General features: G+C 40.0%; 1 protein-coding gene across 2 annotated transcripts in view; it reads right to left on the bottom strand.

Moving 5' to 3' along the window:
• Positions 1 to 24,191, bottom strand: part of PTN (pleiotrophin) — a 100,708-nt gene that overhangs the window by 21,238 nt on the left and 55,279 nt on the right. For both annotated transcript variants that reach the window (XM_032868464.1, XM_032868462.1), the window contains 3 exons: positions 3,379 to 3,494; positions 2,309 to 2,482; positions 177 to 338 (listed from right to left, as the gene is read on the bottom strand). In XM_032868464.1, coding sequence (XP_032724355.1) covers positions 177 to 338; positions 2,309 to 2,482; positions 3,379 to 3,493 — 451 coding nt within the window. In that variant the 5' untranslated portion in view covers position 3,494. Of the gene's footprint in view, positions 1 to 176; positions 339 to 2,308; positions 2,483 to 3,378; positions 3,495 to 24,191 lie in introns of those variants that run through there.

Below are 24,191 nucleotides of genomic sequence, written 5' to 3'. Positions count from 1 at the left end.
TTGCCTGCTGAAAAGCACTGGTGTGATGTTCAACATACAGGGCTTGCTCAGTCTTTTTCTTGAGGTGATTCACCTAAGGTTTCCTTCCAGAAAACTCGAGTTTCCCTACCTGAAAATCCCATGTGAGTCCATCAACACATGCACGTGAAAACTGCGGTGCAATGACAGGAACCTACCTTGAGGTTTGGGCTTAGTCAGCTTGCCACAGGGCTTGGAGATGGTGACTGTCTTCTGGCAGTCCGCGTTGTGGAGGGCTCGCTTCAGACTTCCGGTTCTCGTCTTCAAGGCGGTATTCAGGTCGCATTCTCCCCAGGCCTGGAACTGGTATTTGCACTCCGCTAAAGGCAGGGTAGGACCAAACAGAAATCTTTGAGTTCCTCTAGTAGTGCTGTAAAGGTGGACGCACTTCTGTTTTTACCTTTTTGTAGTGAGATCATTGTAGAGTCCCATGCGGTTGAAAGAAATACTTTGGAGAGACCCCTATAGCCTTCGCCCTGTCTCCCCTCGATTGTGATTATGTTGCATAACCAGAATTCCTGAGCACAACCAGGAAATGAACAGGGATACATCCCGCAGAAGTCATTCAAGTTCTTCCAATTTCACACGCACTCATTTGTGTGTACGCGTGCGCATTTAGTTCTGTGTGATGCGGTCAGGTCTGTAGATATGAGTGAACATCTACACGTTGACAGGCAGAAGAGTTCCAACACAACATGGGACTCTACAGTCCTTTGGGTTAATCCTGTCATAGCCTTTGCCTAGGCACCTTCCTCCCTTGCCATCTCCTTACGCCATGGCAATCACCCATCTCTTCTCCATCTCTGTAATTTTTGTCATTTTAAGCTATCTACTATTTGTGTACAAATTTTTAGAGGAATGTAAGTTTTCATTTCCCTAGGATAAATGGCCAAGAGTGAAACCACTGTGTGGTATGGTAAACAGATGTTTATTCTTATTAAAAACAAAACCAAACCTGCCATTCTCCTTTCTAATGTGGCTGTACCATTTTACATTTCCATCAGCAAGGTATGAAGGACCTAGTTTCTCTACCTCCTCTCTAGCATTTGGTCTTATTTGTCATTTTTAGCTCTTCTGGTATGTGGTATACGGTGATATCTCACTGGTTTTCATTCCCGTTTCCCTAGCGCGGAAGAGATAGATGTTCAACATCTTTCAAGTGTTTGTCACCTGTATCTCGTCTATGGTAAAATATTTGTCCATGTCTTTTACTCACTGTATAACTGGATTCTTATTTTTGTGAGTTCTTTATATATTCTAGGCATTCATTCTTTAAGACACACTTTTAAAAACTTTTTGTAGGTGAGTCTTTAGGGAACCCATATACAATTTAAGACCAAATGTATCTGAATTTCACCATGTGCTATAGAACTTACCAGCATTCACAAAAAGTACCCCAGAGGTTATAGAGAATGAGAAAGATACAGTGTGTATACTTGTTGTCCTTCTTTACTGTCTTATAGGTCAGAATACATTTCTGCAAAGAGTGAGAACATTTGGGGCACTGCGTACCACCAAGGCCAAGAAAGACAAAAAGTCTGGAATGTGGAAAAGACAGGTAATCTGGGTGTTCAGTAGTGGGTTTCAAAGTTGGAAGTGTTGAAGATTTCCTTCCCAAACAGGCCGAGGAGGCCAGCAGGAAAATCACAATAATTAGCGAGAGTAAAGTCTATGGAAACTGACTGTAAGCAGCCTGGCTAGATTTGATAAGCAAATCTATTAACCAGGGTGGATGGTGGGGAAAGATCAAAAGAGTGGGGCACTGAAAGCCCCAGAAAGATGTCTGGAGAAGGAAGAGGAGAATAAATAAGAGAAGGGGGAAGCAAGAAAAAAGGAATGAGAACTAGAAGAAGGAGAGGAGAAAAGACAGGTCAATGCACACTCAGGAGGGATCAAGGGTATGTTTTATGTCCCGATCGGTAGGACAGTGGTTCTCAATCTAGGACTATTTTGACCCCAAGGATCATCTGGCAATATCTGGAGACATTTTTATGTGTCACAGTTGATGGGGGCAGAGAGTACTACTGGAAACCAGTGGAGAGAAGCCAGAGACCCTGCTCGATATCCTACAGTGCCCTCCCCAACAGACGCATCATGGCCCCAAATGGTAGTAGCACCAAAGTTGAGAAACCTGGGGGGTAAGGCAAGGTATCTGGTTATTTGCGATCTGGTAAAATCAACTTATTTAAAATAAAGGGTAGTCAAGCTCAAAAAGAGGACTGGTAGAAGAATGCAAGCATTATCCCGGAGTGGAAGATTAAATCGACAGGACAGTAGTGGTGGGGCTTACCTCCAAACTGCTTTTTCCAGTTGCAGGGGATCTTACATCTCTGGGTCTTCATGGTTTGCTTACACTCGGCTCCGGTCCGGGTGCCCTCCCGGGTGCCCAGGCCACAGTCCCCACTGGTGGGCACGCACACACTCCACTGCCACTCCCCACAGTCGGACTTCTTCACTTTCTTTTCTGGAAAGAAGAAAGGAACACGAGTCCACCTCTGGGAAACTCTGATTCCTACAACAAAGTTCATTCCAGGATGCCGTAATTGCGAGGTCTGTGCTTTTGACCTCTGTCTTCACTGTCCAGTGAACCGGAGCACCTTGACCCACGTTAGCCAAGTGATCGAATCGGTGAATGATCACGAGAAGGGAGAAGGTGAATGGAAGGAGATAGAACTCATATTAGTGTAACTCCAGGGGCTAGGGACTGCACAAAGGATCTAATGACATCTCCTTTTAGAAGCAAACACTTCTGGTAAAGATGTTCAAAACCAGTGAAACATGAAAGATAAGGCGACATTCTTTTAGAAGTAAGGGTTGTCAGATTAGCATTTCATTGCAAGTCAATGTTCCCTTCTCTGTCTTAGAGCTGGAAGACCATAAGCTGAATGTCATGCCTCACAGACATAAACAGACTGCCAGCTCCGCAGCCTGCCGCGTATGACGCTGGGAGTGACAGAGAGAAGATGCGGTATCACTCCGAGCTTCAGTTTCCCCCTTTGTTCATATGAGATAAAACAAAAATGCCCTGCAGGACTCTTTTTTGAGGAAGAGACTTAGCGTAAGACACCTGCTTGCTCATCAGCAGTCCGTACATAAGGGCTACAATACGGTCACTATGTTAATAACCATCAGCTATATTTTAGGACCTATGGCAGGGTGGGGACGGGGGATGTCACTTAGGTTCCTCTAAAGAAAGAACAAAGGGAGGGAGAGGGGGAGGGAAGGAAGAAAGAAGGAAAAAAGGAAGGAGGGGAGGAGGACAAAAATCAGGCAGTTGGATTAGATGGACATTAATCCATGAACAGTCTTGCCTTATGTATGTCACATGTAGGGTTATGTAGTCATAACTCTACAGCTTACCTGGCTTCTCTTTCTTCCCTGCTTCAGCAGTGTCCACAGTTGCCAAGATGAAAATGAATGCCAGGAAGGCAGCTGCAAATTTTCGACGCTGTTGCACATACTGCTGGGACTGCATTCTAGGAATAAACAGAGAAACAGAAGGTGGTGTCAGCCTAAAAGAGGAAGGCTGGTGGAACTCCTTAATGAAGGGCGCCATGTTCCATTTCTGGAATAGATTTTCAGAAGATTTCTATCAGTGCTCTTGAGCAGAATTCTTTCTTTGCTCTCCCACGGCCACTGAAGTAAGTGTTCTTCTGCAATTAGGTATTCACTGACAAAAATACAATGGTTCTCCACTTAAGAACTTCACCCATAATTACTTGCTTAAGTATGACTCGAGAATTATGGAAGCAAAAGAATTTTCATGGCATAATTCTGAGCGGACTCCTGCGGTTCATCTTGCTGGTGGGGATACATGGTAAGGTCCTTAACTATGGTCATCTTTGTAACTCCTGATAATTCCTAGAAACAACCTCGGTTTTGTAGTTCACATGGATAATTTGAATGGACACAGTTAATGGATTATCTGTGCCAGTATATGGTTTACCTTTATCTTTACATGTGTCATAATAACCAACATCTCTGACTTTGTTTTTCATGATTAAGATTATTTTATCATCACTGTTCCATTATTCACTGGTCCACCAAGAGGGAAGTGCAAGACAGAAGTTGGGCTAGCACACTTTGATTTATGTCAAATACATGGATAAGCTCACATAAAATCTAAAAATCTTCTCAATTCTAGGATAATAAAGAGATTACACTCACTCATAATTTGAAATTCTCCACATTTGCTATGAGCCAAAAATCCTAGAATAACACTAGAAAGACTCTCCTGGAACTTGAAGTCACTTGTGACAACTAATTGTCAGCATGGTTACCCATGGTCATTAGCTCTGAGGATTTTTTTTTTCCCCAGAAGAGCGATTTTAGATTCCCTTGAGTGTGAACAATAAAACCTCATGCACACACATGCACGCACACACACACAGAATTGAGATTATTCTGTTCTACAATTTATTATAGAACAAAGTGTACTACAATGTGTACATTGTCCTCTGAGGATTCAAAAGTTCCCACTGAGAAAGCACAGCTCATGAGTAAACTTTCCAACCACACAATGGGCTGATCTTTGTAGAGCCTTGTAATGCCCTTGGAGCCGCGTGAAAAACCACTGTCACTCAGGCAAACAGGTATTAGTAGAAAGCTGTTGTCACTACTTCTAACCTCAGCATTTCTAGTTTTACACTGTTAAGTTCCTACTTTTATATTTATTTTCAAAAAGGTTTCAAGTTAAATTCACTGAATTCTGAGGAGAAAAACCCGACCCAGACCAGAATTTCCTAAGGATACCCTTGTTTTGAGTCAAGGGGTTATTTTGCCATAGTGTGAGCTAACAGGAAGGAAGAAGAGAGAGGAAGTGGATGACAGCTGGAGAGTTGGAATGGAAACGCACCCTCTCTGCTTCTGATATGAATTCGCAACAATTCAGAGCCTGAAGAAGTGGGTGAATGGTAGACTTTAGTTTGAGACGCACTAAGGAAAAATGCACCCAAGTCCCTGTGCACAGGAATTCGCCCGTGTAAAAGGAGCTACCAGCAATGGGGTTGAATTGGAGACCATCTTTCTTTTCATCTCCTTCTCCCCTTCCTCCTACTTTGCTTACTATTCTGCATGGGCCTATATTTTGGTAGCTTCCATTTTTCTGGCTGGAGAAAATGAATAAAGATTATTTAAGAGAGTAAGGGGTTTTAGAAAAGGGAGGACTAGAATCATCCCCAAATTCAAGTGTTCCCAAACAGTGCCCAATGTGCACGTTGACGCCTGCTGCTATAGGAAATACTTGAGTCGTTAGCACACGTGTAGCTCATGGGTCCCCTTTTGTGGTATTTGCATCGCTGATTGTTTATTTGTCCTTAACATCAAGTAAAGGCAAAAGTTCTCTCTGCAAACAATTTAACCCAGTCTGCTCTCCAGGGGTGTGTGAGATGAACGGACGCAAGGACCTGGATCATGGCGAATTGTTGGCACTGAGGGAAATAAAACAATGGAAGAAGTCTTGCTAAATCAGCTATTCTTTTGAATGATTTCCTTATTTTCACCTCCTCTTACCGCCATTTTTTGTTGCACTTGCCATGATAGATTTAGTTTCATGGGGTTGAACCGTCAACTGGAAAACTGCCATAGATTGTGGTGTGTGGAAACTCCTGTTGAGTTCATCTCCATCACTAATAAGTCTAAAGCTCAGAGATCAAAGGAAATTAAAGTTTAAGAAACCAACTCAAAGGAGAAGAGTTAGTTTACAAAATCCTCATCCCTTCCCTAGAGAAAAAGCTGCTGAGAAGGAAAAAGAGAGCTCTCCTTCCTTTAGCATTTTAACAGATCTAGAATTTTAAGAGGCGATCAAACTCTGGTGTAAGCACAAGACAAGAATCCTGGAATCGAACTGGCCCCTTAGCAATCTGTTTGGAAGGACGACCATGGGACCGGGAGGCAGAAATGTTGGCTCAAACTTTAGCCTGACCACCTAATTTGGGGGATGTCCTCAGGCAAATCACAACCACTGGAACTTCTCTTTTGACATCTGCAAAGTGGGAGTGATTATAGCAACTGCTTGAGAGGCTTGCTGTGAAAATGAAGATGTAGACAGAGAGCCAACCCAGAATCTTAAGAAATGTATTATTAATTGCTGAATAAAGTTAATTCACCCTTACACTCTGATTACTTAGTACAAGGAAATACTTCTCTTCAATTTTTTAAATTGAGGTATATTGACACATAGCATTATATTAGTTTCAGGTGTACAACATACTGATTGAATATTTGTATTGCAAAACGATAATATTGCTTTCTATTAAGAAATAACAAGCATCACGCTTTGAACTAGCTAATATTATTTAAAAGCAAAACACAAAAGAATGAAACAAAAGAGAGAGAGAGAGAGAGAGAGAGGATTGATTGTCCACTGAAGACTTGTTCAGCCTCATTGGAGCACAAATTCATTCTGACCTTGGACTTCCTAGGTTAAAATAAACTCAAGGACCTTTATCCCCAGTATTTTTTTTTTGAAGTTCAGGGAAGTTGAGAGGTTCCACGTTGAGACTCAGGGAACATGCCAATGCAATTTAACTTGTATGAAATGGGGGAAAACAAAAATCTCCTGTTGCAACTGTATTTTATGCCCTCTGCATGCAGAAACCATGCCAGTCGCCTCTTTTTGTTTTAAATACCTAGGTCCGGGCCCCAGCCCAGAATAGCTGCTCGGTCAACTTTTTGCTAGTGAAAAATATCTCCAAAACACAGCATCAAGCACAGGAATTAGTATGCATGCTCAACTGATTTTTCCATCCTTTGTCTATGCCAGGGGACATGAAATTTACTGAAGAAGCTGGGCTGGAGACAACAGCCAGAATCTAAAGCAGACATACACAGTCAGTGTCCACAAGCGTACATACTGCATCATCAGTGAATGACCTGCACCATGTATTACACATCACTAGAACTTTCTAGACTTTTTTGTGCTCTCTTTGCCCAAACTCCTGGGAAATAGTTTTACTTTTATTGTAAAATAAAACATGATGTATAGAAAACCACAAAAAGCAAACACACAACTTAGTGAATTATAAGATGAATTAATTTTCCGCTCATATCCAAAGGCTTTACCATGTTCCCCATCGCCATTAGAGCCCTGGAGCTCCAACACTAATAGGCCGCAATTCCTTCTTTGCACTTCCTGAGGCTTTTATTCGAGTGTGCTTCTTTAGACATGTCTAATTTTAAAAAAGGATATCTTTTACATTTCTTTTATTATGTAGGATTATCCTCCAGCCCCCCTTTTTTCTTTGTTTTCCTGCTTTTCACTTTTTACAAGAACCAGGCCATTTAATCAGCAGTGGGCCACATTCTGGATTTGGATGATTGCAAATTCAAGATGAATTTCAACATTCCTTTGTTCCGCTGCAAACTGGCAGCTGGGAGCAGAGGCTTAATCAGACTCAGGTGTTACCCTTTGGCGAGACTGTAAGTGGCACCGTGCTATTTCACCAGGAGCTGCACAGTCTTTCTTTGGCTCTTCTGTGATGGGAACAGCAATGGGTACTAATCAGTGATTACTGGTGGGCTGGTATGGACTGAATATTTGTACCCCCCCCCAACTCATATGTTGAAGCCATACCCCTCCTCATCTGCATGGTACTAGGAGGTGGGACCTTTGGGAGGGAATTAGGATCCAACGAGGTCATATGGGTAGGGCCCTCCTGAATGGGCTCCGTGCCCTTATGAGAATCCTAGGAGAGTTTTCTTTCTGTCTCTGCTCTCTGCCATGTGAGGATACAATGGCAAGCTAGCAGCCTATGACCCAGAACCCAACGATCCTGATACCCTGATCTCGGACTTTGAGCCTCCAGAACTGTAAGAAATGATAATAAAAGTAATAAAAATCTACCCTGAGTGCTGCTTTAAACCTTGTCCCTTGGTTGTAGTTTTGTTATCAATCTACCCCCACCATCTGTATTTATGTGAGGATTCAGGAAGATTCCAAAAATATCCTAATACTTCCTTCCTCCCCACATGAGCACATTCTTTCATTAAACATTTTTAGGACACCTACCGTATGCCAGCCATGGAGCTATACTCTCAGGATACAACAATGACCAGTGAGAAGTTTTTGTTTGTTCTCACGAAGCTTACACCCCAATAAAGTTGACACTGTCAAATAGCCAATAACGGTTCACTGTATTCTGGTAAGAACTACAGAATGTCATGATGTATGAGGGAAGGACCACCATTTTGCATTTCTCTTTCTTGAGGGCAAACCAAAGGCAGGGATTCAGTTCAGGCCAAAGATTTAATTTCCTTTAAGTTTCCTACAAAGCAAACGAAGCCACTGACGGTCAGAAACTCTGTTACAGAGCATGAACTATGACTCATGTTCTAGATGACCGCAGTCATAGACTTAAATGTCTGTGTTCTCTTATTTCTCAGACGTGACTTTAATTTAGTTTGAGGGAGATCGGTCAGCTTGTATTATTAGGAAAGTACTCACTTGGTTAACAAGCATTTATTGTACTATATGCGAGGACCTGTTTTAAGTACTTTATAAATACTGACATATGTTAATATTAATACTTGAAACATCGCAAATGGTGTATCCATTTACTCAATTATTCAAAAACTCTGTGTATGTAGGAGTTGCAGCCTTCGTAGCCTGAGTTGGTCTAGGCCACGGTGACAAGTGTTTGAACAACACGGACCAGAGTACTGACGCCGTGGTGCTTACGCTTGGTGGGCAAAGTCAAAAGTAAACAAATAGGCAAGTAAAGAAACTCAAAATTAAGATAACTTCTGACCATGGTAAATTTTATAAACGAAATAAAAAGGTGATGTGATAAACAGTGAGTCGAAGAGGACTAATTAGGTAGGGTGGTTACAGATGGCTTTGACCATGTGACTGAGAAAGAGCCAGAAGACTATGGTATCTCTTACTGATAATTATTTTGCATCAAGCCTCCTAATTATCACTTTCATTTCTCATTCTTATCTTCAGAGATGGAATAGGCCTGATAGCTTTTATAATTCTTCTGAAATTCAATAATTAGCCATCTACTCCTCCTGACTGACCTTGTTCTCTCCACTCCACTACAATCTCTGGATCCACTTAAGGTTCGACCAACAACCAACGATTTCTCACTCCTATTGACTTACTAGTAAGCAGCCCAGTCAAAGCTGAAGTCTTACCAGCCTATAATCTGTATGAATATCTAATCTTATGTTTCAAAAAAGAAAACCAACCAAATCATCATTTTAAGAAATGTTTACCTTTCTCAAGAAAAATAATGACCACCATTTATTTAATTTAAACATGATATCCCAGTGTATTCTTTTCTCCTGTTTTCTGACTTGGTAATATAGCAGGAAACCCATTTTGACTAAAACCATGTAGCCGCCTCGGACCCTTATTAATCTTTACAGGAATGTGTAGGTTTCTTGAAAATGGCTTTCTATTTCCAACTCAACTCTAAAAACACAAAAACATCCAGAAATAAGAAAGGGGGAAAAAAATCAATCAACTGAAGCAAGAATTCAATGGAAATCAATTTGGTTACCCTTCATACTATGACAGTGATGGGAAGGTATGTTTATTCAGCTATTTTTTGGAGCCACATGAGTTCAAAAGGGACTTGAGTCAGTTGTATAATTCCCTCGCTGTTTTCATTTGCTATAATCAAAAGTAACTGGAGATGAGCTTTTAGAATTTTAGAATGTTCTAGTTTCCTCTTAATCCTTTTTCTATCTGTTCACTGCAACCTGATACAGAGGAATAAGTAAGGGTTTTGTAGTAGGTGAGCCCTCAGTTAGAATCTCAGCTCTGGCTATGTAATGAAGCCCTGTATTTAATTTCTCTGGAACTTACCTTCTTTAGCTCTTGACATGGCTGTAAAGACTGTCCCACCATGTTTTGAGAGGAGAGAGGATGCATGAAAAGTTAGCACCATAGTACCTGGCACATGGCAGACCCACAGTGCCTTTGGTCGGTAGGCTTTCTTTCTTTCTTTTTTTAAAATATTTTATTTATTTATTTGACAGAGAGCTAGAGAAAGAGCATAAGTAAGCAGAGCAGTGGGTAGAGAGAGAGAGAGAGAAGCAGGCTCTCTGCTGAGCAGGGAGCCCGATGCGGGGCTTGATTATAGTACCCAAAGGCAGCCCACTTAACCAACTGAGCCACCCAGGAGGCTTTCTTACCTTCTATTGCAGCCCCCTAAACCCTTCATCCTTAATGGTATTAGGACAACAAATTGGCATTTTGGGTGGGATCTTCCCAGAATAGAAGGTAAAAAACTGAATTTCCCCTGGGCAAAAATGGTAATCCAATTCTCCTCCTCACAGATGACGGTACTATCTTGTAATTTACCTTCTAGCATGAAGTGGCCTTTCTTGCTTCCTTCTGATCTATACTCTTGTAAAGCCTAGGTATAGACAGAATTTCTAGAACATATGCTAATCTTTCTTTCTCACAGGAATTCCTTTCACCTGTGCTCTCCCTTCTGTACCCACTCCATGTGTCTCTAGCTGGAAAGAAAGACTTCTAATTCTCTAAACTCAAAAACAGTGTTTCAGTCAACTGATCCTTGGCTCCTGCTACCCCGTACAAGAACAAGTTCTTTTCCACACCTTTATCTACCTAGCAAACTCTTATCACCTCCCAAGGTTTGCCATGAGGAATTTCACCTCTAATGAAGCCTCTGTTGAGGCCACATTGTCCTCTTTATCTTGGGAGCTCACTGTGTCATGTCCAATCCGTAGACTTTGTCCACTCACAAACCTTGAACATACAATTGGCATATTATTGACTCTATGAACCGAAGCATAAAAAACTGAAAAATACCATGAGCCCACTACTCCGTTATATTGAGTAACCATCACTTCATAAAGCCCCTTTGACTTGTCTTCTTTTGTTACCATGACTAGCAATTGACTCTCTCTTAAAATTATTCCTTTCTTAAAAAAAAATGAAAAGATACATTCTAATTGTCACGCACAAAGCACGTAGAGAATAAAAGACTGTAGTCACGGAGCAGTCAATGGAGGTTCCTCAGGTTCCTTGCTAGCGAGCTGACTCACCCCCACACACCGGCCAGGAAGTAAGTGCCCGTCTTTGGTAAACTGCCAATAGTACAAGCCACGAACCTTTTGAAGTCCTATTGGAATGACTGACTTTTAGAGTATCCTCTAAACTGAAGTTCTATCAAAAGCGTTAACATCAGAGGTGCCAGGTAGCTCAGTCATTTTAAGCGTCCGATTCTGGATCTCAGCTCCGGTCTTGATCTCAGGGTGGTGAGTTCAAGCCCGGCATTGGGCTACACACTGGGCACAGGCCTACTTTAAAAAATAATAATAATAGGGGCGCCTGGGTGGCTCAGAGGGTTAAGCCTCTGCCTTCAGCTCAGGTCATGATCTCAGGGTCCTGGGATCAAGCCCCGCATCGGGCTCTCTGCTCAGCGGGGAGCCTGTTTCCTCCTCTCTCTCTGCCTACCTCTATGCCTACTTGTGATCTCTCGCTGTCAAATAAATAAATAAAATCTTAAAAAAAATTAAAAAATGAAAAAAAATAAAAAGCCTTAACATCTACTATAACTTTCGCTGTGTGCATGTGTGATTGTGACTATATTTGTGTATCTAGGTATATAGTTGTGTACATACACAAACTGTATGCATTTCCATGCAGTAATCCATAAGACTTTCAAGGGACAGGACACTATCTTTTCCTTACATTCATTTGTAAAGTTCAGAACAGTGTCTGACACAGAAATGTCACTGATCTACTTGCTAAATGGATGAATAGAATAACATAAATAAGAGAAAAAATAGTCCAGTGTCCAATAGGGTAACTCACTCCACTATCTAAAATGTCACCAATTTCATACATGTATGTTCCCTCACCTGGCTTTACGTTTTCCTTGGCACAAGCCCATGTGGGATATATTAGGCCTTTATTTTTGTTTGCTAATTATCTTCTCTCCCAAGACAGCAGACCTCTGGAGAAGAACAGTAGGTGCTGGCCGCTGAGATCATACTAAGACCAGGGTGCAGAAAGCACACAGAAGTGGAAAGACATCCCAGGGGGATGCGTTGAGCACTGGCTGTTACGTAGGTGCGACTGTAATGAAAATACATTTGAATTCATGTGTTCCTGGACAGCTCAAGACCCTTGATTTTGGAGTAGTTTATTATTTATTTAAGCCCACTTTCTCCATCTTGCTTGTGAAACACACAATATTCAAAGAGGTAGGTGTTCTACGGTTACAAAGGACAAAGGGTTGGTTAGACAAATACACCACTGTAATTTTATCTTCCCATATAATACCTGTACTTAATAATGGTGATTTCTTCTGCCTTCTACCTTTGAGAGAGATTTGTTTCTATGGGGAATTTAGTGGTTTATTTTTTTTTTTAATTTTACTTATTCATTTGAGAGAGAGCGTGAGTGAGTGCGCGCAGGCATAGGAACAGTGAGCGGGGTTGGGAGGATGCGGGGGAAGAAGGCTCTCCCTCTCCATTGAACAGGGAGCCCAACATGGGGCCAATCCCAGGACCTTGGGATCATGACCTGAGCCAAAAGCAGAAGCTTAAGCAACCGAGTCATCTGGGCACCCTGGGCATTCATTGTTTTAATTTTATTTTCCCTTGCTTACAGGTTCCCTTTGTTTTCAGTAACTCTTCTTCAAGCCTAAAATCATCATACTGATTTATTCTTGAATGGTTTGATCACTGTCTCAGGCTCCCGGTCTCACGTAAATAGGCATTGTGTTTATAATGGAATCTGTTACTAAATCAGCCCTTCATTTTGGCCTTGTTAAGCTGTCTTATTTAAATACTAAGCCTTGAAAAGAATGTGTCCCAAGCACATGTGTGTATAACCTCAGGTACGCTCTGCTCACAGCACAGAAGTAAATTCAGCAGCATTCCACCTTTGATTTTAACTAAGTGCATATCAATTAGATTGATAAAGTAGGGCATTCGTTTGATTTTGCATAATGCAATGCCTCAAATACAGAGAACTTTCAGGCCAAACTATTTTTATGGCATGGTGGCACCTGCTGGAGAAGTGTGATATTTTAGGACATTTTTGTTAGGCATCTACCTGCCAACTTTTAGAGCACCTGCTAAGGGCTGGGTCTATGCTGGGAATGGGAATATGAGAAATGAACGTAATACAGCCCTTCCTCAAAAGAGTTCCAACTGGGAGGAAAGAGAGAGAAACAAGTATGATGATTCACTGTGGTAAATATTATGGAAAAATTATACACACAGTGCTTTCTGAGGGTATAGGCCCAAGTAATAATTTTGCTTAGCAAGTCTGAGTGAGGTAGAGGGTTGGAGCATTTTTGTCTGTTTTTTTTTGGGGGGGGGGGTGGGAATAGTTGAAGTCGTCTAAGAAAGGAGGCAAAGACAACTTCAGGCAGAAGGAATCACATCAGCAAATGTGTGAAGATGTTTGTGATATATTCAGGGACCAAAAGTGATTAGAACATGGAGTACAGGGTATCAAGTAGCAATGGATGGACCTCAAAAGGAGAAGAGAAAATGAGTACATCCTGAGAGGAAATGAGTACATCCTGAGAGGAAGACAGACAGCGTCACGCATTAGTCTGGAGAAGAGAAGAAAGGGAAGATGACCGAGAGAAGGAAAGGCTGCTTGATGTGCGAGCGTGGCTGAAACTGCTGGTCTCCGCCAAGATGTCAGCCACCACACTCAACGGTCCTTCCAGGTGCTCTCTACATGACTACTCTTCCGGCTGTGGGTTTTTGGTTGTTGTTTGTCAATTTATAGATGTTTTAGGGACTTCATCTTGAGGTGTTTATTACAAAGGTACTATAATTGGGAGTCAAGAACAAGATCTAAGACTCCAAACACACACACACACACACCCTTCTGATTTTCATAGGAAAACAGAGTTGGGCTAATGCAGTGATTTTTTAGAGCACTGGTGTTTTCCCAGAGAGGCATCAAAGGCTAGTGCAAGGCATTGAGTGCGTCCTGAATGGATTTGCTGAAAGCCGCCCCCAGCCCTCACCATCATCTCCACTTTGGCTAGAGCAGCTCTTCTTTCGCTCCTTTCCTCATTGGTTCCCGTCTAACTTTCGTTAGTCAAAAATGAAAAATAAATTTAATTGTCACATGTCTAGCCAATCTCAAGTCTACACTGAAGAGGATATGCCAATAATACAAAACTATCTGTTTAAGACGTGGAACTGAACAGATGTCGCAAGGTATGGTGATGGAAATGTGAAATATATTTTGAGTATTCAAAATACCTTGCTTGTGGTATTAAGAGGAATTTCCATAATTCCTGTATGTAAAAATAGAAATTTTACAAGTGTGTTATTTCGACTATTCCAGACTTTACAAGAATTTGACAGGATTTTATCTTCTTATCAAAGATCAAACACAAAGTTTAACAAGTATGATCATAATTATGAGGATAATATAACAGAAAGTCATATGGCAATAAAACCTTTGTTTTAATACGATGGAAAGAGAAGAGGCTTTAGAGTCAGCAGGATTTCCTCCACATTGACTCCATCATTTATTGTATCAGTGATCTGGACAAAGTAGGTAATCTTTTATGCTCAATATCCTTCCTTATGGAAACTTATTATGTAGGCTTATGATCTGTTTGAAGACAACAACGAGATAACAAATATAATATGACAGGCACCTTAGGAGCTCCATCAGTGGTAGCTCCTGTGGTTCTTAGGGAAGAGAGTGGGATGGAAGAGAGTGTATCTTTATGAAAGGATACCAGGGACAGCTTAATACACAGGGTGGCAATATGATATATTTTTTAAATATTTTATTTATTTATTTGACAGCCAGAGATTACAAGTAGGCAGAGAGGCAGGCAGAGAGAGAGAGAGAGAGAGGAGGAAGCAGGCTCCCTGCGGAGCAGAGAGCCCAATGCGGAACTCGATCCCAGGACCCTGAGATCATGACCTGAGCTGAAGGCAGAGGCTTAACCCACTGAGCCACCCAGGCGCCTGGCAATATGATATTTTAAGATGGTTTGGATTTTGGTAAGTAAATCTGGAACGAGAAGCATTCCACTGAGAGAAGCAGAATTAGCTAAAGTTTTAGGTGAGAAATCAAGAGACCATTTTAAGTATATAGTTCAATTTACAAGTTATCGTTTACTGTAGTTTTGTAGTAAAAAGAAGAAAGTGTAGTTTAGATAAGCTGGAGTCAGAATAGGCACAGCTTTGAAATCCTAATTATTACCAGTAAATATTTAGTGACCACCTAGCATATGCAAGATAATAGGCTATGTTATAAGGGAGACACAGATGTGAATTATATCTGATCTCATCACCCCTGCAAGATTACTAACTCATCATAGAGACCAAGGCAATTAAAGCATGTACCATATTTTGTGTGAGATACAAAAGCTGTAACTAAAAGCAAATGTGTTTATGATAAAAGTGTCTAATGTTCTTCCAAAATCTCTTCTGAATAGTTGAAAGGACACTTCTCAATTTGGGGCAGTAAAAATCAAAAGAAAGTCATCTGTATTGACGAACTGAGCTAATTTCTCAATAGTATTAACAAGTTATAAGTAAATGCCCCCTATTGCCTGAAAAGACAAATCCATACTCATTCAGCCTAGCTCAGCAAAGCAACCACATGTTCTTGACCTTGACCTGAGCAGTGGTTTCATGGGCACACACATATGCAGAGATTTATTGCAACTTGCATGTTACTTAAAAAAAAAAAAAAAGTATGAAGTTTCTTCAGGTTAAATAGAAAACCAATATCCACAATGCCATCAAAGACCAGTTCATTCCAATCTGACACAACTCTCCCAGAGGATAAGAAAAATAAAGAATATTCATTAACTCATATTATGTGGTTATATAATCTTCATGTCAAGACCAGACCATGGAAAACAGGAAGAAAAAGAGCAAGCCCCTCTTATGAACAGAAATGAAAAAATTCCTAAACAAAATGCTACCAAAATCAACCAGGAATTACCATTCTGGGTTTGTTCCCCAAAATGCAAGGTGGGTTTAACAGTCAAAAGTCAAGCATCAGCCACAAAATTAGATTTAGGAGAGAAAAAAAAAAGTATAACTCTCAGCTTCAAATTAAAAAAAATAGTATTTCCATCAAGATCACTACAATATTTTCATAGTCTTCTAAATGAGTAAGTACAACTTTATTAACTACAAAGCTCAGATGGGATCTCTAAGAGCTGGTGGCTTTATCTGTTCACATGAAGTGACTCAATTAAAAACAGATGAAGATTTTCACGTTCACTAATATACCGCTAAGTGAATAAATATTATCCGACAATATTGTATATTCTGTATGGCTGCATGAGAAAGAGAATTCTCAGGGAAGCATTTAGCACCAACTCAGAGCAGAAGCTCTTCTACATCTGCCAAAATCAAAGACCCAATGAAAGTGCCCCACCTGGGAAGTGAGACTTTTGAAGAGGGACCTAAATTTGTTGATTGGTCTGTCATAGACTATTAAATCTGTACCAGAAAAGGAACTGATTATTATTTTTGATTTCAAAGAAATTATGGAAAATCTTTACCTAGTAAGTCTGAATTGTATCTCAAAGGCTGTACTGAGTTTCTCAACTCAAGAACCTAGAATTACCCAAGAGTTTGTAAGGAGCAGGACTCTATTCACAATTCACTGGAATTACCCCAAAAAGCAACAGGACTGATAAGTGAGTTCAGTAATGTTTAGGATATCAGATCAATATCCAAGTATCAATTATATAACTATACATTTGCAATATATGTATCTATCAAAGGATGTTTATCTAGAATATATAAAGAACATTTCTAACTCAATAGCAATATGAAAATCCAATAAAGTGTGGGCAAAAGAATTGAACACTTTTCAAAGAAGGAGATACAAATGGAAAAATAAGCACATGAAAGATGTTCAACATTACTGGGAAACCCTCAATGTGATACTCCTACACACTCAAGTGACTTAAAGACTGACCATAGCAAGGGCTGGAAAATGTTGAGTAATTTAACTCTCATAATCTTCTGATTACAAGTATTTTGGAAATGATTTTGGCAGTTTCTTAAGAATCCAAACATATACCTACTGTACAAACCAACAACTCTACTAATTGGGCATTTTCCCAAGAGACATGAAAACTTAGGACTACACAAAGACTTACACACAAATATTCATAGGAGCATACTCTATTTATAACAGCTAAACTGGAAACAACCCAAATGTCCATCAACAAGAAAACTGGTAAACAAACTGTGGCATTCTCATATTCCTACTAAGCATAAATAAACAAAAAATAATTGATACATGCAACATGTATGAATTTCAAAATTGTGCTGGGTAAAGGAACTTATTAAAAAATAATATGAACTGTACAATTATATTTTCATAAAATTCTAGAAAACGCAAATTTATATAGTGACAAAAACAGATCATTACTTAGAATCTGGGGGCATTAGGAGGACCATGAGAGAAAGATTACAAAAAGGTATTAGGAAATTTTTGGAAGTGATGGAGATATTAATTAACTTGATTGTTGTAATAATTTTGGAAGTATATACATAAATCAGAAGTCATCAAATGAATAGATTAAATGTGCAGTTTGTGGTATATCAGTTAAATTCAATAAAGCTTTAAAACTGCACATGCCAAAGAATTGCGAAGCAGTGCATAATCAAGAGAAATGTAGTCAACAGAAATAGATTCCAAGGGGCACCTGGGTGGCTCAGTTGCTTAAGTGTCCATCTCTTGATTTCAGTTCAAGTCATTCTCTCAGGGTTGTGAGATCGGCCCTATGAGATCAGCCCCAGGCTCCATGCTCAGTGGGGAGTTTGCTTGGGATTCTTTCCCTCTCCCTCTCTGTCTGCCCCTCCCTCTGCTCACTCTTTCTCCCCCACTCTCTCTCAAATAAATAAGTAAATCTTAAAAAAAAAAAAAAGAAAGAAAGAAATTGATTCAAAGATGACATAAATGTTGGAATTAACTGAAAGAGTACTGTAGATATGATGAATATTGTCACTGGTTCCGTGAGAAGGTGGAAACATCACAACAACCAATGAGGAATCTTAGCAGAAAAATGGAAACTAAAAAAGGATCACATGGACATGAGAGAACTGAAAAATACATATGCAATATTTGTTGGATGGGTTAACAAAAGATTAGATGCAGCAGAAGAGAGATTCACTGAACTTGAAAACAGATCAATAGAAATGATCAGAATTCAAAACTTGAGGTATTAAAACAAAAACAAAAACAAATAGTGCTTCAGTGTCCTGTCCTGGGAGGCAGTGTTGAACAGTCTACCATGTTCCAGTGAGGGAGCCCCAGAAGTAGAGAAGAGGAAGAATGTGGCACCACAAGTACTTGAAGAAATAATCACTGAAAACTTGTATAGTTTGATTAAAACATCAACCCACAGAACCAAGAAGCTCAGCAAACCCCAAGCATGATAAAAATAAATATTCCTCACAAAGACACTTCATATTCAATCTGTTGAAAACAAAATTTAAAGAAACAAATAAAACACTTTTCAAGCAACTATGGAGGGAGGTGCATGATGTAGACTGAACAAGGGTGACTTTTTCTGATTTAAACAAAGGAAGAACATCTGACAGAAGAAAAAAAATCACAAACTGTAATTCATATATTTCAAAACTGAGGGCAAATAAATACATTCTCAGGAAAAAAGGTGACAGAATCAGATGCAGGCAAGTTTTCTTTATACTGAATTCTAAATGCAGTTGTTCAGATTGAAGGGAATGCTCTATGGCTATGTATGTATCATAGAAGTTAAAATATATGTAATATGTAATTATAGCCGTGTGTGTGTGTGTGTGTGTGTGTGTATGTGTGTGTGTGTGATGATAAATATATATTGTAAATAAATTGTAGGGTTTATAGCATATGTAGAAGAAAAATGTATGACAACAATCAAATGAAAATGAAGAAAATGCAATTATACTTTTAAGGACTTCTGCATTTTACATAAAGTGATATAATGTTCTTTTTTTTTTTTAATTTATTTTACAGAGAGAGAGATAGTGAGAAAGAAAACACAAACAGTGGGAGTGGGAGAGGGAGAAGCAGACTTTCCGCTGAGCAGGGAGCCTAATGTGGGACTCAATCCCAGGACAATGGCATCACGACCTGAGCCGAAGGCAGACACTTAATGACTAAGCCACCCAAGCACCTCAATAATGTTCATTTTAAATAGAAAGTTATGTGTCAAAGATACATATTTGAGTAACCCAAAACAATCAGGAAAAGAGAAACAAAGGAACAAAGAACACATGAAATAAAAAGAAATAGCAAGATAGTATATTTAAACCTACATAAATAACTGCATTAAATACAAATACAGTAAAAATATTAACCAAAGAGATTGTCAAACTAGATAAGCGAGCAATACTAAACTGTACGCTATTTACAAGAGACACATGTTAAGGATTATATTTTAAAAGGCTAAAAGTAAAAAGATAGGAAAAGATATTCCACCAAATCAGCAGTCATAAAAAGGCTAGTGTCTATAGTCATATTATTCAATAGAGACTTGAAGAAAGGGACAACTAACAAAATTGGACATTTTATAATTAGAAAATATTAATCTATAAGACATAATACCAAATTTCAAACATGAATTACTCAATTATTCAGAACTAAAGAAGGAAATAGACCAATCCAGAATCATAATCTGGGGTTTTAAAAATCTGATTAACTGAAATAATTAGGAAAAAAATTCAGTATAGATGAATTTTACTTGATACCAAAACCTGACAAGGACATTAAGGAAATTGTAGACCAATATTCCTAAGGAACATAAAGATAAAAATATATTTTTTAATATTAGTAAATCAAATCCATATATCAAATACTTAAAAAGCTAATAAATCATCACCAGTGGTATTTATTCCACGATGCAAGGTTGTTTTAACAACCAAATGCTCATGCATTTCACTGCATTAATAGGAGACCAGAATTATGGAGGAAAATCCTAGGATCATTTCATTAGAAAGCCATAAAAGAACTGAATCAAATCCAACACTATTTCTATGTGTAAAACTCTGATACACTAAAGTTTAAAAACTGCTGTAATCATTTTTTTTTAGTGGGCATAAAACAGTTACCTAAGTATGTTTAGAGATTTTAAGAAACTTCCAGAGGAGAGTAATTTTGAGTTTAGTCCCAATCAGATTAAGGTGAGGGGAGGAAAAACACTCAGGCACAGGCTGAGTAAGTGTGCAGATCTGAGTTAAGTGTGCAGACCTGAGTAAGTGTGATACATTCCAGGAGTCAACTCTTAGTTAAAGACTGCTGGAGCGTCAGAGAGAAAAGTTAGGAAATAGAAAAGGAATGGAGAGAAGCTACGTGTCTGGGTGTTTCTTCCGTGTGTGTAAGGGTCCCATGAGAACGGCAGTGATGTTTTAACTTAGGACACATGGGCTCTCAGGAGCCCGGAGCCCAACGGGAGCACGATCGTTGGCGCGTTTCGGAGAGGGCGCCCTGAGAGGAGTCTGCAGAGTGACTGGAGGACATAGGACTGGAGTCAGGGAGCCTGAGAGAAGGCCATCTGATGTAGTCCAGTTGGGGCATGACAAAGACAACTGTGGCATTGGAAAAGGAGTGAAGGGAAAAAGAGAAGGTACCAAAGAGCTAAAATTGATTGGATTTGTCAAATTAATTGAATCTCCTAAGGATGGAGAAATCTCAGCCATCTTCCCAGTTCTGATAGTCAATCCAGGGACAAGGGCCAATGCAGAGAATAGAGGCCCATAGACCACTTCATAAGGAACACATACCATGACCTATTCTAAGGACAGTAGTCTAAGCCTCTGACATGGATTAAATGTGATTGAATTCTCAGCAAACATGACTTTTAGTTTCTTTTACTATCTCGACTTTTCAGATCAGTCACTAAGGCATAAAGACGTTGAGCGACTAAGGTTAAGAAGAACTAGGAAAGACCTGTTTGGACATGTTGAGTTTGAAGCACCAGGAGGACGTCTGAATTGAAATTGATAGGAGTAATTGATCTGGAAGAAAGCACTGGCTGGTCCGCTGATCAAAATTACAGTGGAGGGGCACCTGGGTGGCTCAGTGGGTTAAAGCCTCTGCCTTCAGCTCGGGTCGTGGTCTCAGGGTCCTGGGATCGAGCCCCACACCGGGCTCTCTGCTCAGTGGGGAGCCTGCTTCCTCCTCTCCCTCTGCCTGCCTCTCCGCCTACTTATGATCTCTGTCTGTCAAATAAATAAATAAAATCTTTAAAAAAAAATTACAATAGAGTCAACACAGGCTCCTTGAATGAGTGGGAAGCCTTCGGGCTGCCCAAAGACACCAGAGGATAAGACACAAAGTAAGAACTGAAGAGGTACGCAAAACGAGAAAACAATTCTAGTTTTTCTGTAAGTAGGGCTAGCAGCAGAAAGGTAAGAGTAACAGGAGTTAGGAAAGGGAGTTGAATCATGGGAACCAAGCAAAGAGAAGTTCAAGAAGTGAAAAATGATGAGGAAAGTCAAAGTCTACAGATAGTGACCTCTATTGCTAATTCCACCTAACAATCTCACAGAGATACATTTCAGTATAATTGTGGAGTTAAAAAAAAGCAAACAGCTATCTCAGAAACAATCATTAAGTTAAGATAACATTAGTTTGGAGACCGTTTCTGGGCTGGTGAATATCCTGTGTGACTTTGCCAAGTTATTATGTTAGAAGAGCCTAATAAATATTCAGTGTGACATAATGAAAGGCTTTGAGAACCCACACAATATAATGGAAAAGACTGTCCTAGAGTCACGGGACCAAAAGGAGCTGCTCAAGGAGCCGGTGTGACTCAGAAGGAGGGCGAAGACAATGGCTCTTGCTAGAAATAGAATCCGAGTAGACCCTGTCAGGTAAATTTGATGAGAGAGAGGAGGCTTTTACTCGTAAAAGAATAAGAGAAATAAGAGACCATCTCACTGCTTTCGGTTGTGATGCAAGCAGTCCTAGCACTGGACACTGCGTGTTTTTATAGTTCTGAAGATGACATCCATACCTCTCTTCTGAAACCCTTAATGCAGATTCCCAAGCCCCGCCCCAGAACTTCAGAACCAGAATCACCTTTTAACAAGGTCACGATCCCCAGGTGAACTCCTACATACATGGAAGTTTAATAGACAGTTCCTCAGAACCATCATTTTTTCTGAAATAAAAAACTGAATATTGGGGCACCTGGGTGGCTCCATCAGTTAAGCGACTGCCTTTGGCTCAGGTCATGATCTTGTGATCCTGGGGTCGAGGCCCATGTCCAGCTCCCTGCTCAACGGGGAACCTGCTTCTTTCTCTCCTCCCTGCTTGTGCTCTCTCTTGCTATCTCTGTCTCTCTCTCAAATAAAAAAATAAAATATTTTTAAAAATTGAATATATGCTCACTCTGTCTTTCCTTCATTCCTTCCTTCCTTCTCTCTCTCTCTCTCTCTTTCTTTATAGTCCAGCTTCTTCTAGGAAGTTTAAGGTAGGTTTTAAGGATGTGTTAAAAAATAAAAATAAAGAAAAAGGCTGAGGGAAATAAATGTAGGGAAAAATAATAGTCACCATGGATTAAAGGCTTTGCCCTGTGCTAAGAGCTTTACCTAACCTTTATCCTCACAACTTTAGAAGGCAGTCGATATTATTCCAGTTATGGAGGTGAGAAAAATATAAGTGGAAAACTTGAGATAACTTGCCTAGATCACAAAGTCTGAGAAATGGGGTCAGAACCTAGACCAGTTAGACTTTCCCCTGTCTGTAGATTAGGCCCTGTGCTAGGCTAGGACAGAACCGGAAGTATCAAGAACATGAAGACAACCCTTCTTCCGCCTAACCCCGTGAGTCGAGTGAAATCCCTTCGTCCACAGTTCCCACACTACCAGAAGTGTCCACACTACCAGGAAGACACCGCAAGGTAAAGATGTGGTGTGTATTTTCTTGGGTTAGCCTACAAGAGCTGGGTTATTAATGTCTGGTTCCATACCAGGAACAAAGCCCTAGGATAATCAAAGAATTGCCCAGGAAGCCATTTGGATTGAAGTTAGCCTCTCCTTCAAGAACGGAAGAGCTGAAACTTGCCAGCTTTGATTTGCACGCCTTTCAGCTACTAGTTCCAGCCAATTCAGTTCATACAACTCCAGCTTTCATTTGGGGCTGAGTTCATTGACTAAAAAAATAAAGAAGAACGGAAAAAAAAAAAAACAACCCACAAGAAAAGAAATCAAGGAAAGGCTTAATTGATTATGCAGAGTGTTGCTTTGGGAAAGGGAAAATCTTGTTAGAAGGCTGGCAAACTCACTTCATTAGGGACCTAGTGACATCTTCTAAAACCAGAACATTACATCTGGTTCGTTTAAAACATCAAATGACCTTGTAGTTCGGTCGGGATACCCCGTCCCCATTCATTCTGTCTGGTTCAGTCTTTGCGTTGTTCCCCATATTTTTATCGATAGTGAAAAGGCAGCTACCAAATAAGTTGAAAGAAATGGGACTTATTGGAAATTAGAAACACTAAAATCGGGGATTGTGATTCTGCTCCCGCACTTTGTCCTCTAAAAGCTCACTTTCTTTTTTTACTTCCATGATCATTTGACCCTCTTTCCACCATCCTTCTCTCTCATACACAGTCCTACTCATTCTCCTTGTACCTGATGATTCTCTGTACGTAATATTGAAATGAATCCAGACACGAGCATCAGATCTCATAAGGGTGTGTGAGAATCCACTGCTTCCGACCCCTTCGGAGGTTCCCCCAAAGTATGCCTGCACAGTTTCCCCACCAAAAAAAAGCGTGTTAATTTTTCCTTCCTTTCTTTGGAAGCATCAAATGCCCCACTCATTGAAACCCCCATGCTTCCTATAAATAATTAGCCTAAGGGATAAAATGACCATTGCAATTTATAAAAAAGGAACTGAGACATCAAAATGGTTCAGTCCTGCCAAATAAGTCTTATTCAGTTATGTGAGAAAGTGGCTAATAACAGTGATCTCACGGCCAGTTTCCTTTCCGATTTAGAAAATTATTTACCTGCAAGTAATTCTTATCTTGGTTTCAGGCAATATTTGACACATATTCTGAGAACACACCTCCAAGTAAGACCAGGAAATTTGAATTAGACAGTAATGTTATGAGGTGGGTACACTTAAAATTTAGGTAACTACCACTCTGGAAAAGTCAATTGGAGAGACACCTACAAGAAATCCACAGAAGATCCTCTCTTTAAACTTGTTCTGT

The sequence above is a fragment of the Lontra canadensis genome, unplaced genomic scaffold (genome assembly GCF_010015895.1).
Source record: "Lontra canadensis isolate GAN:19392208 unplaced genomic scaffold, GSC_riverotter_1.0 scaffold2, whole genome shotgun sequence".
In the NCBI taxonomy this organism is placed as follows: domain Eukaryota; kingdom Metazoa; phylum Chordata; class Mammalia; order Carnivora; family Mustelidae; genus Lontra; species Lontra canadensis.
Note: the sequence above shows the minus strand (reverse complement) of the source record. Positions and strands in the feature narration are given on the sequence as shown.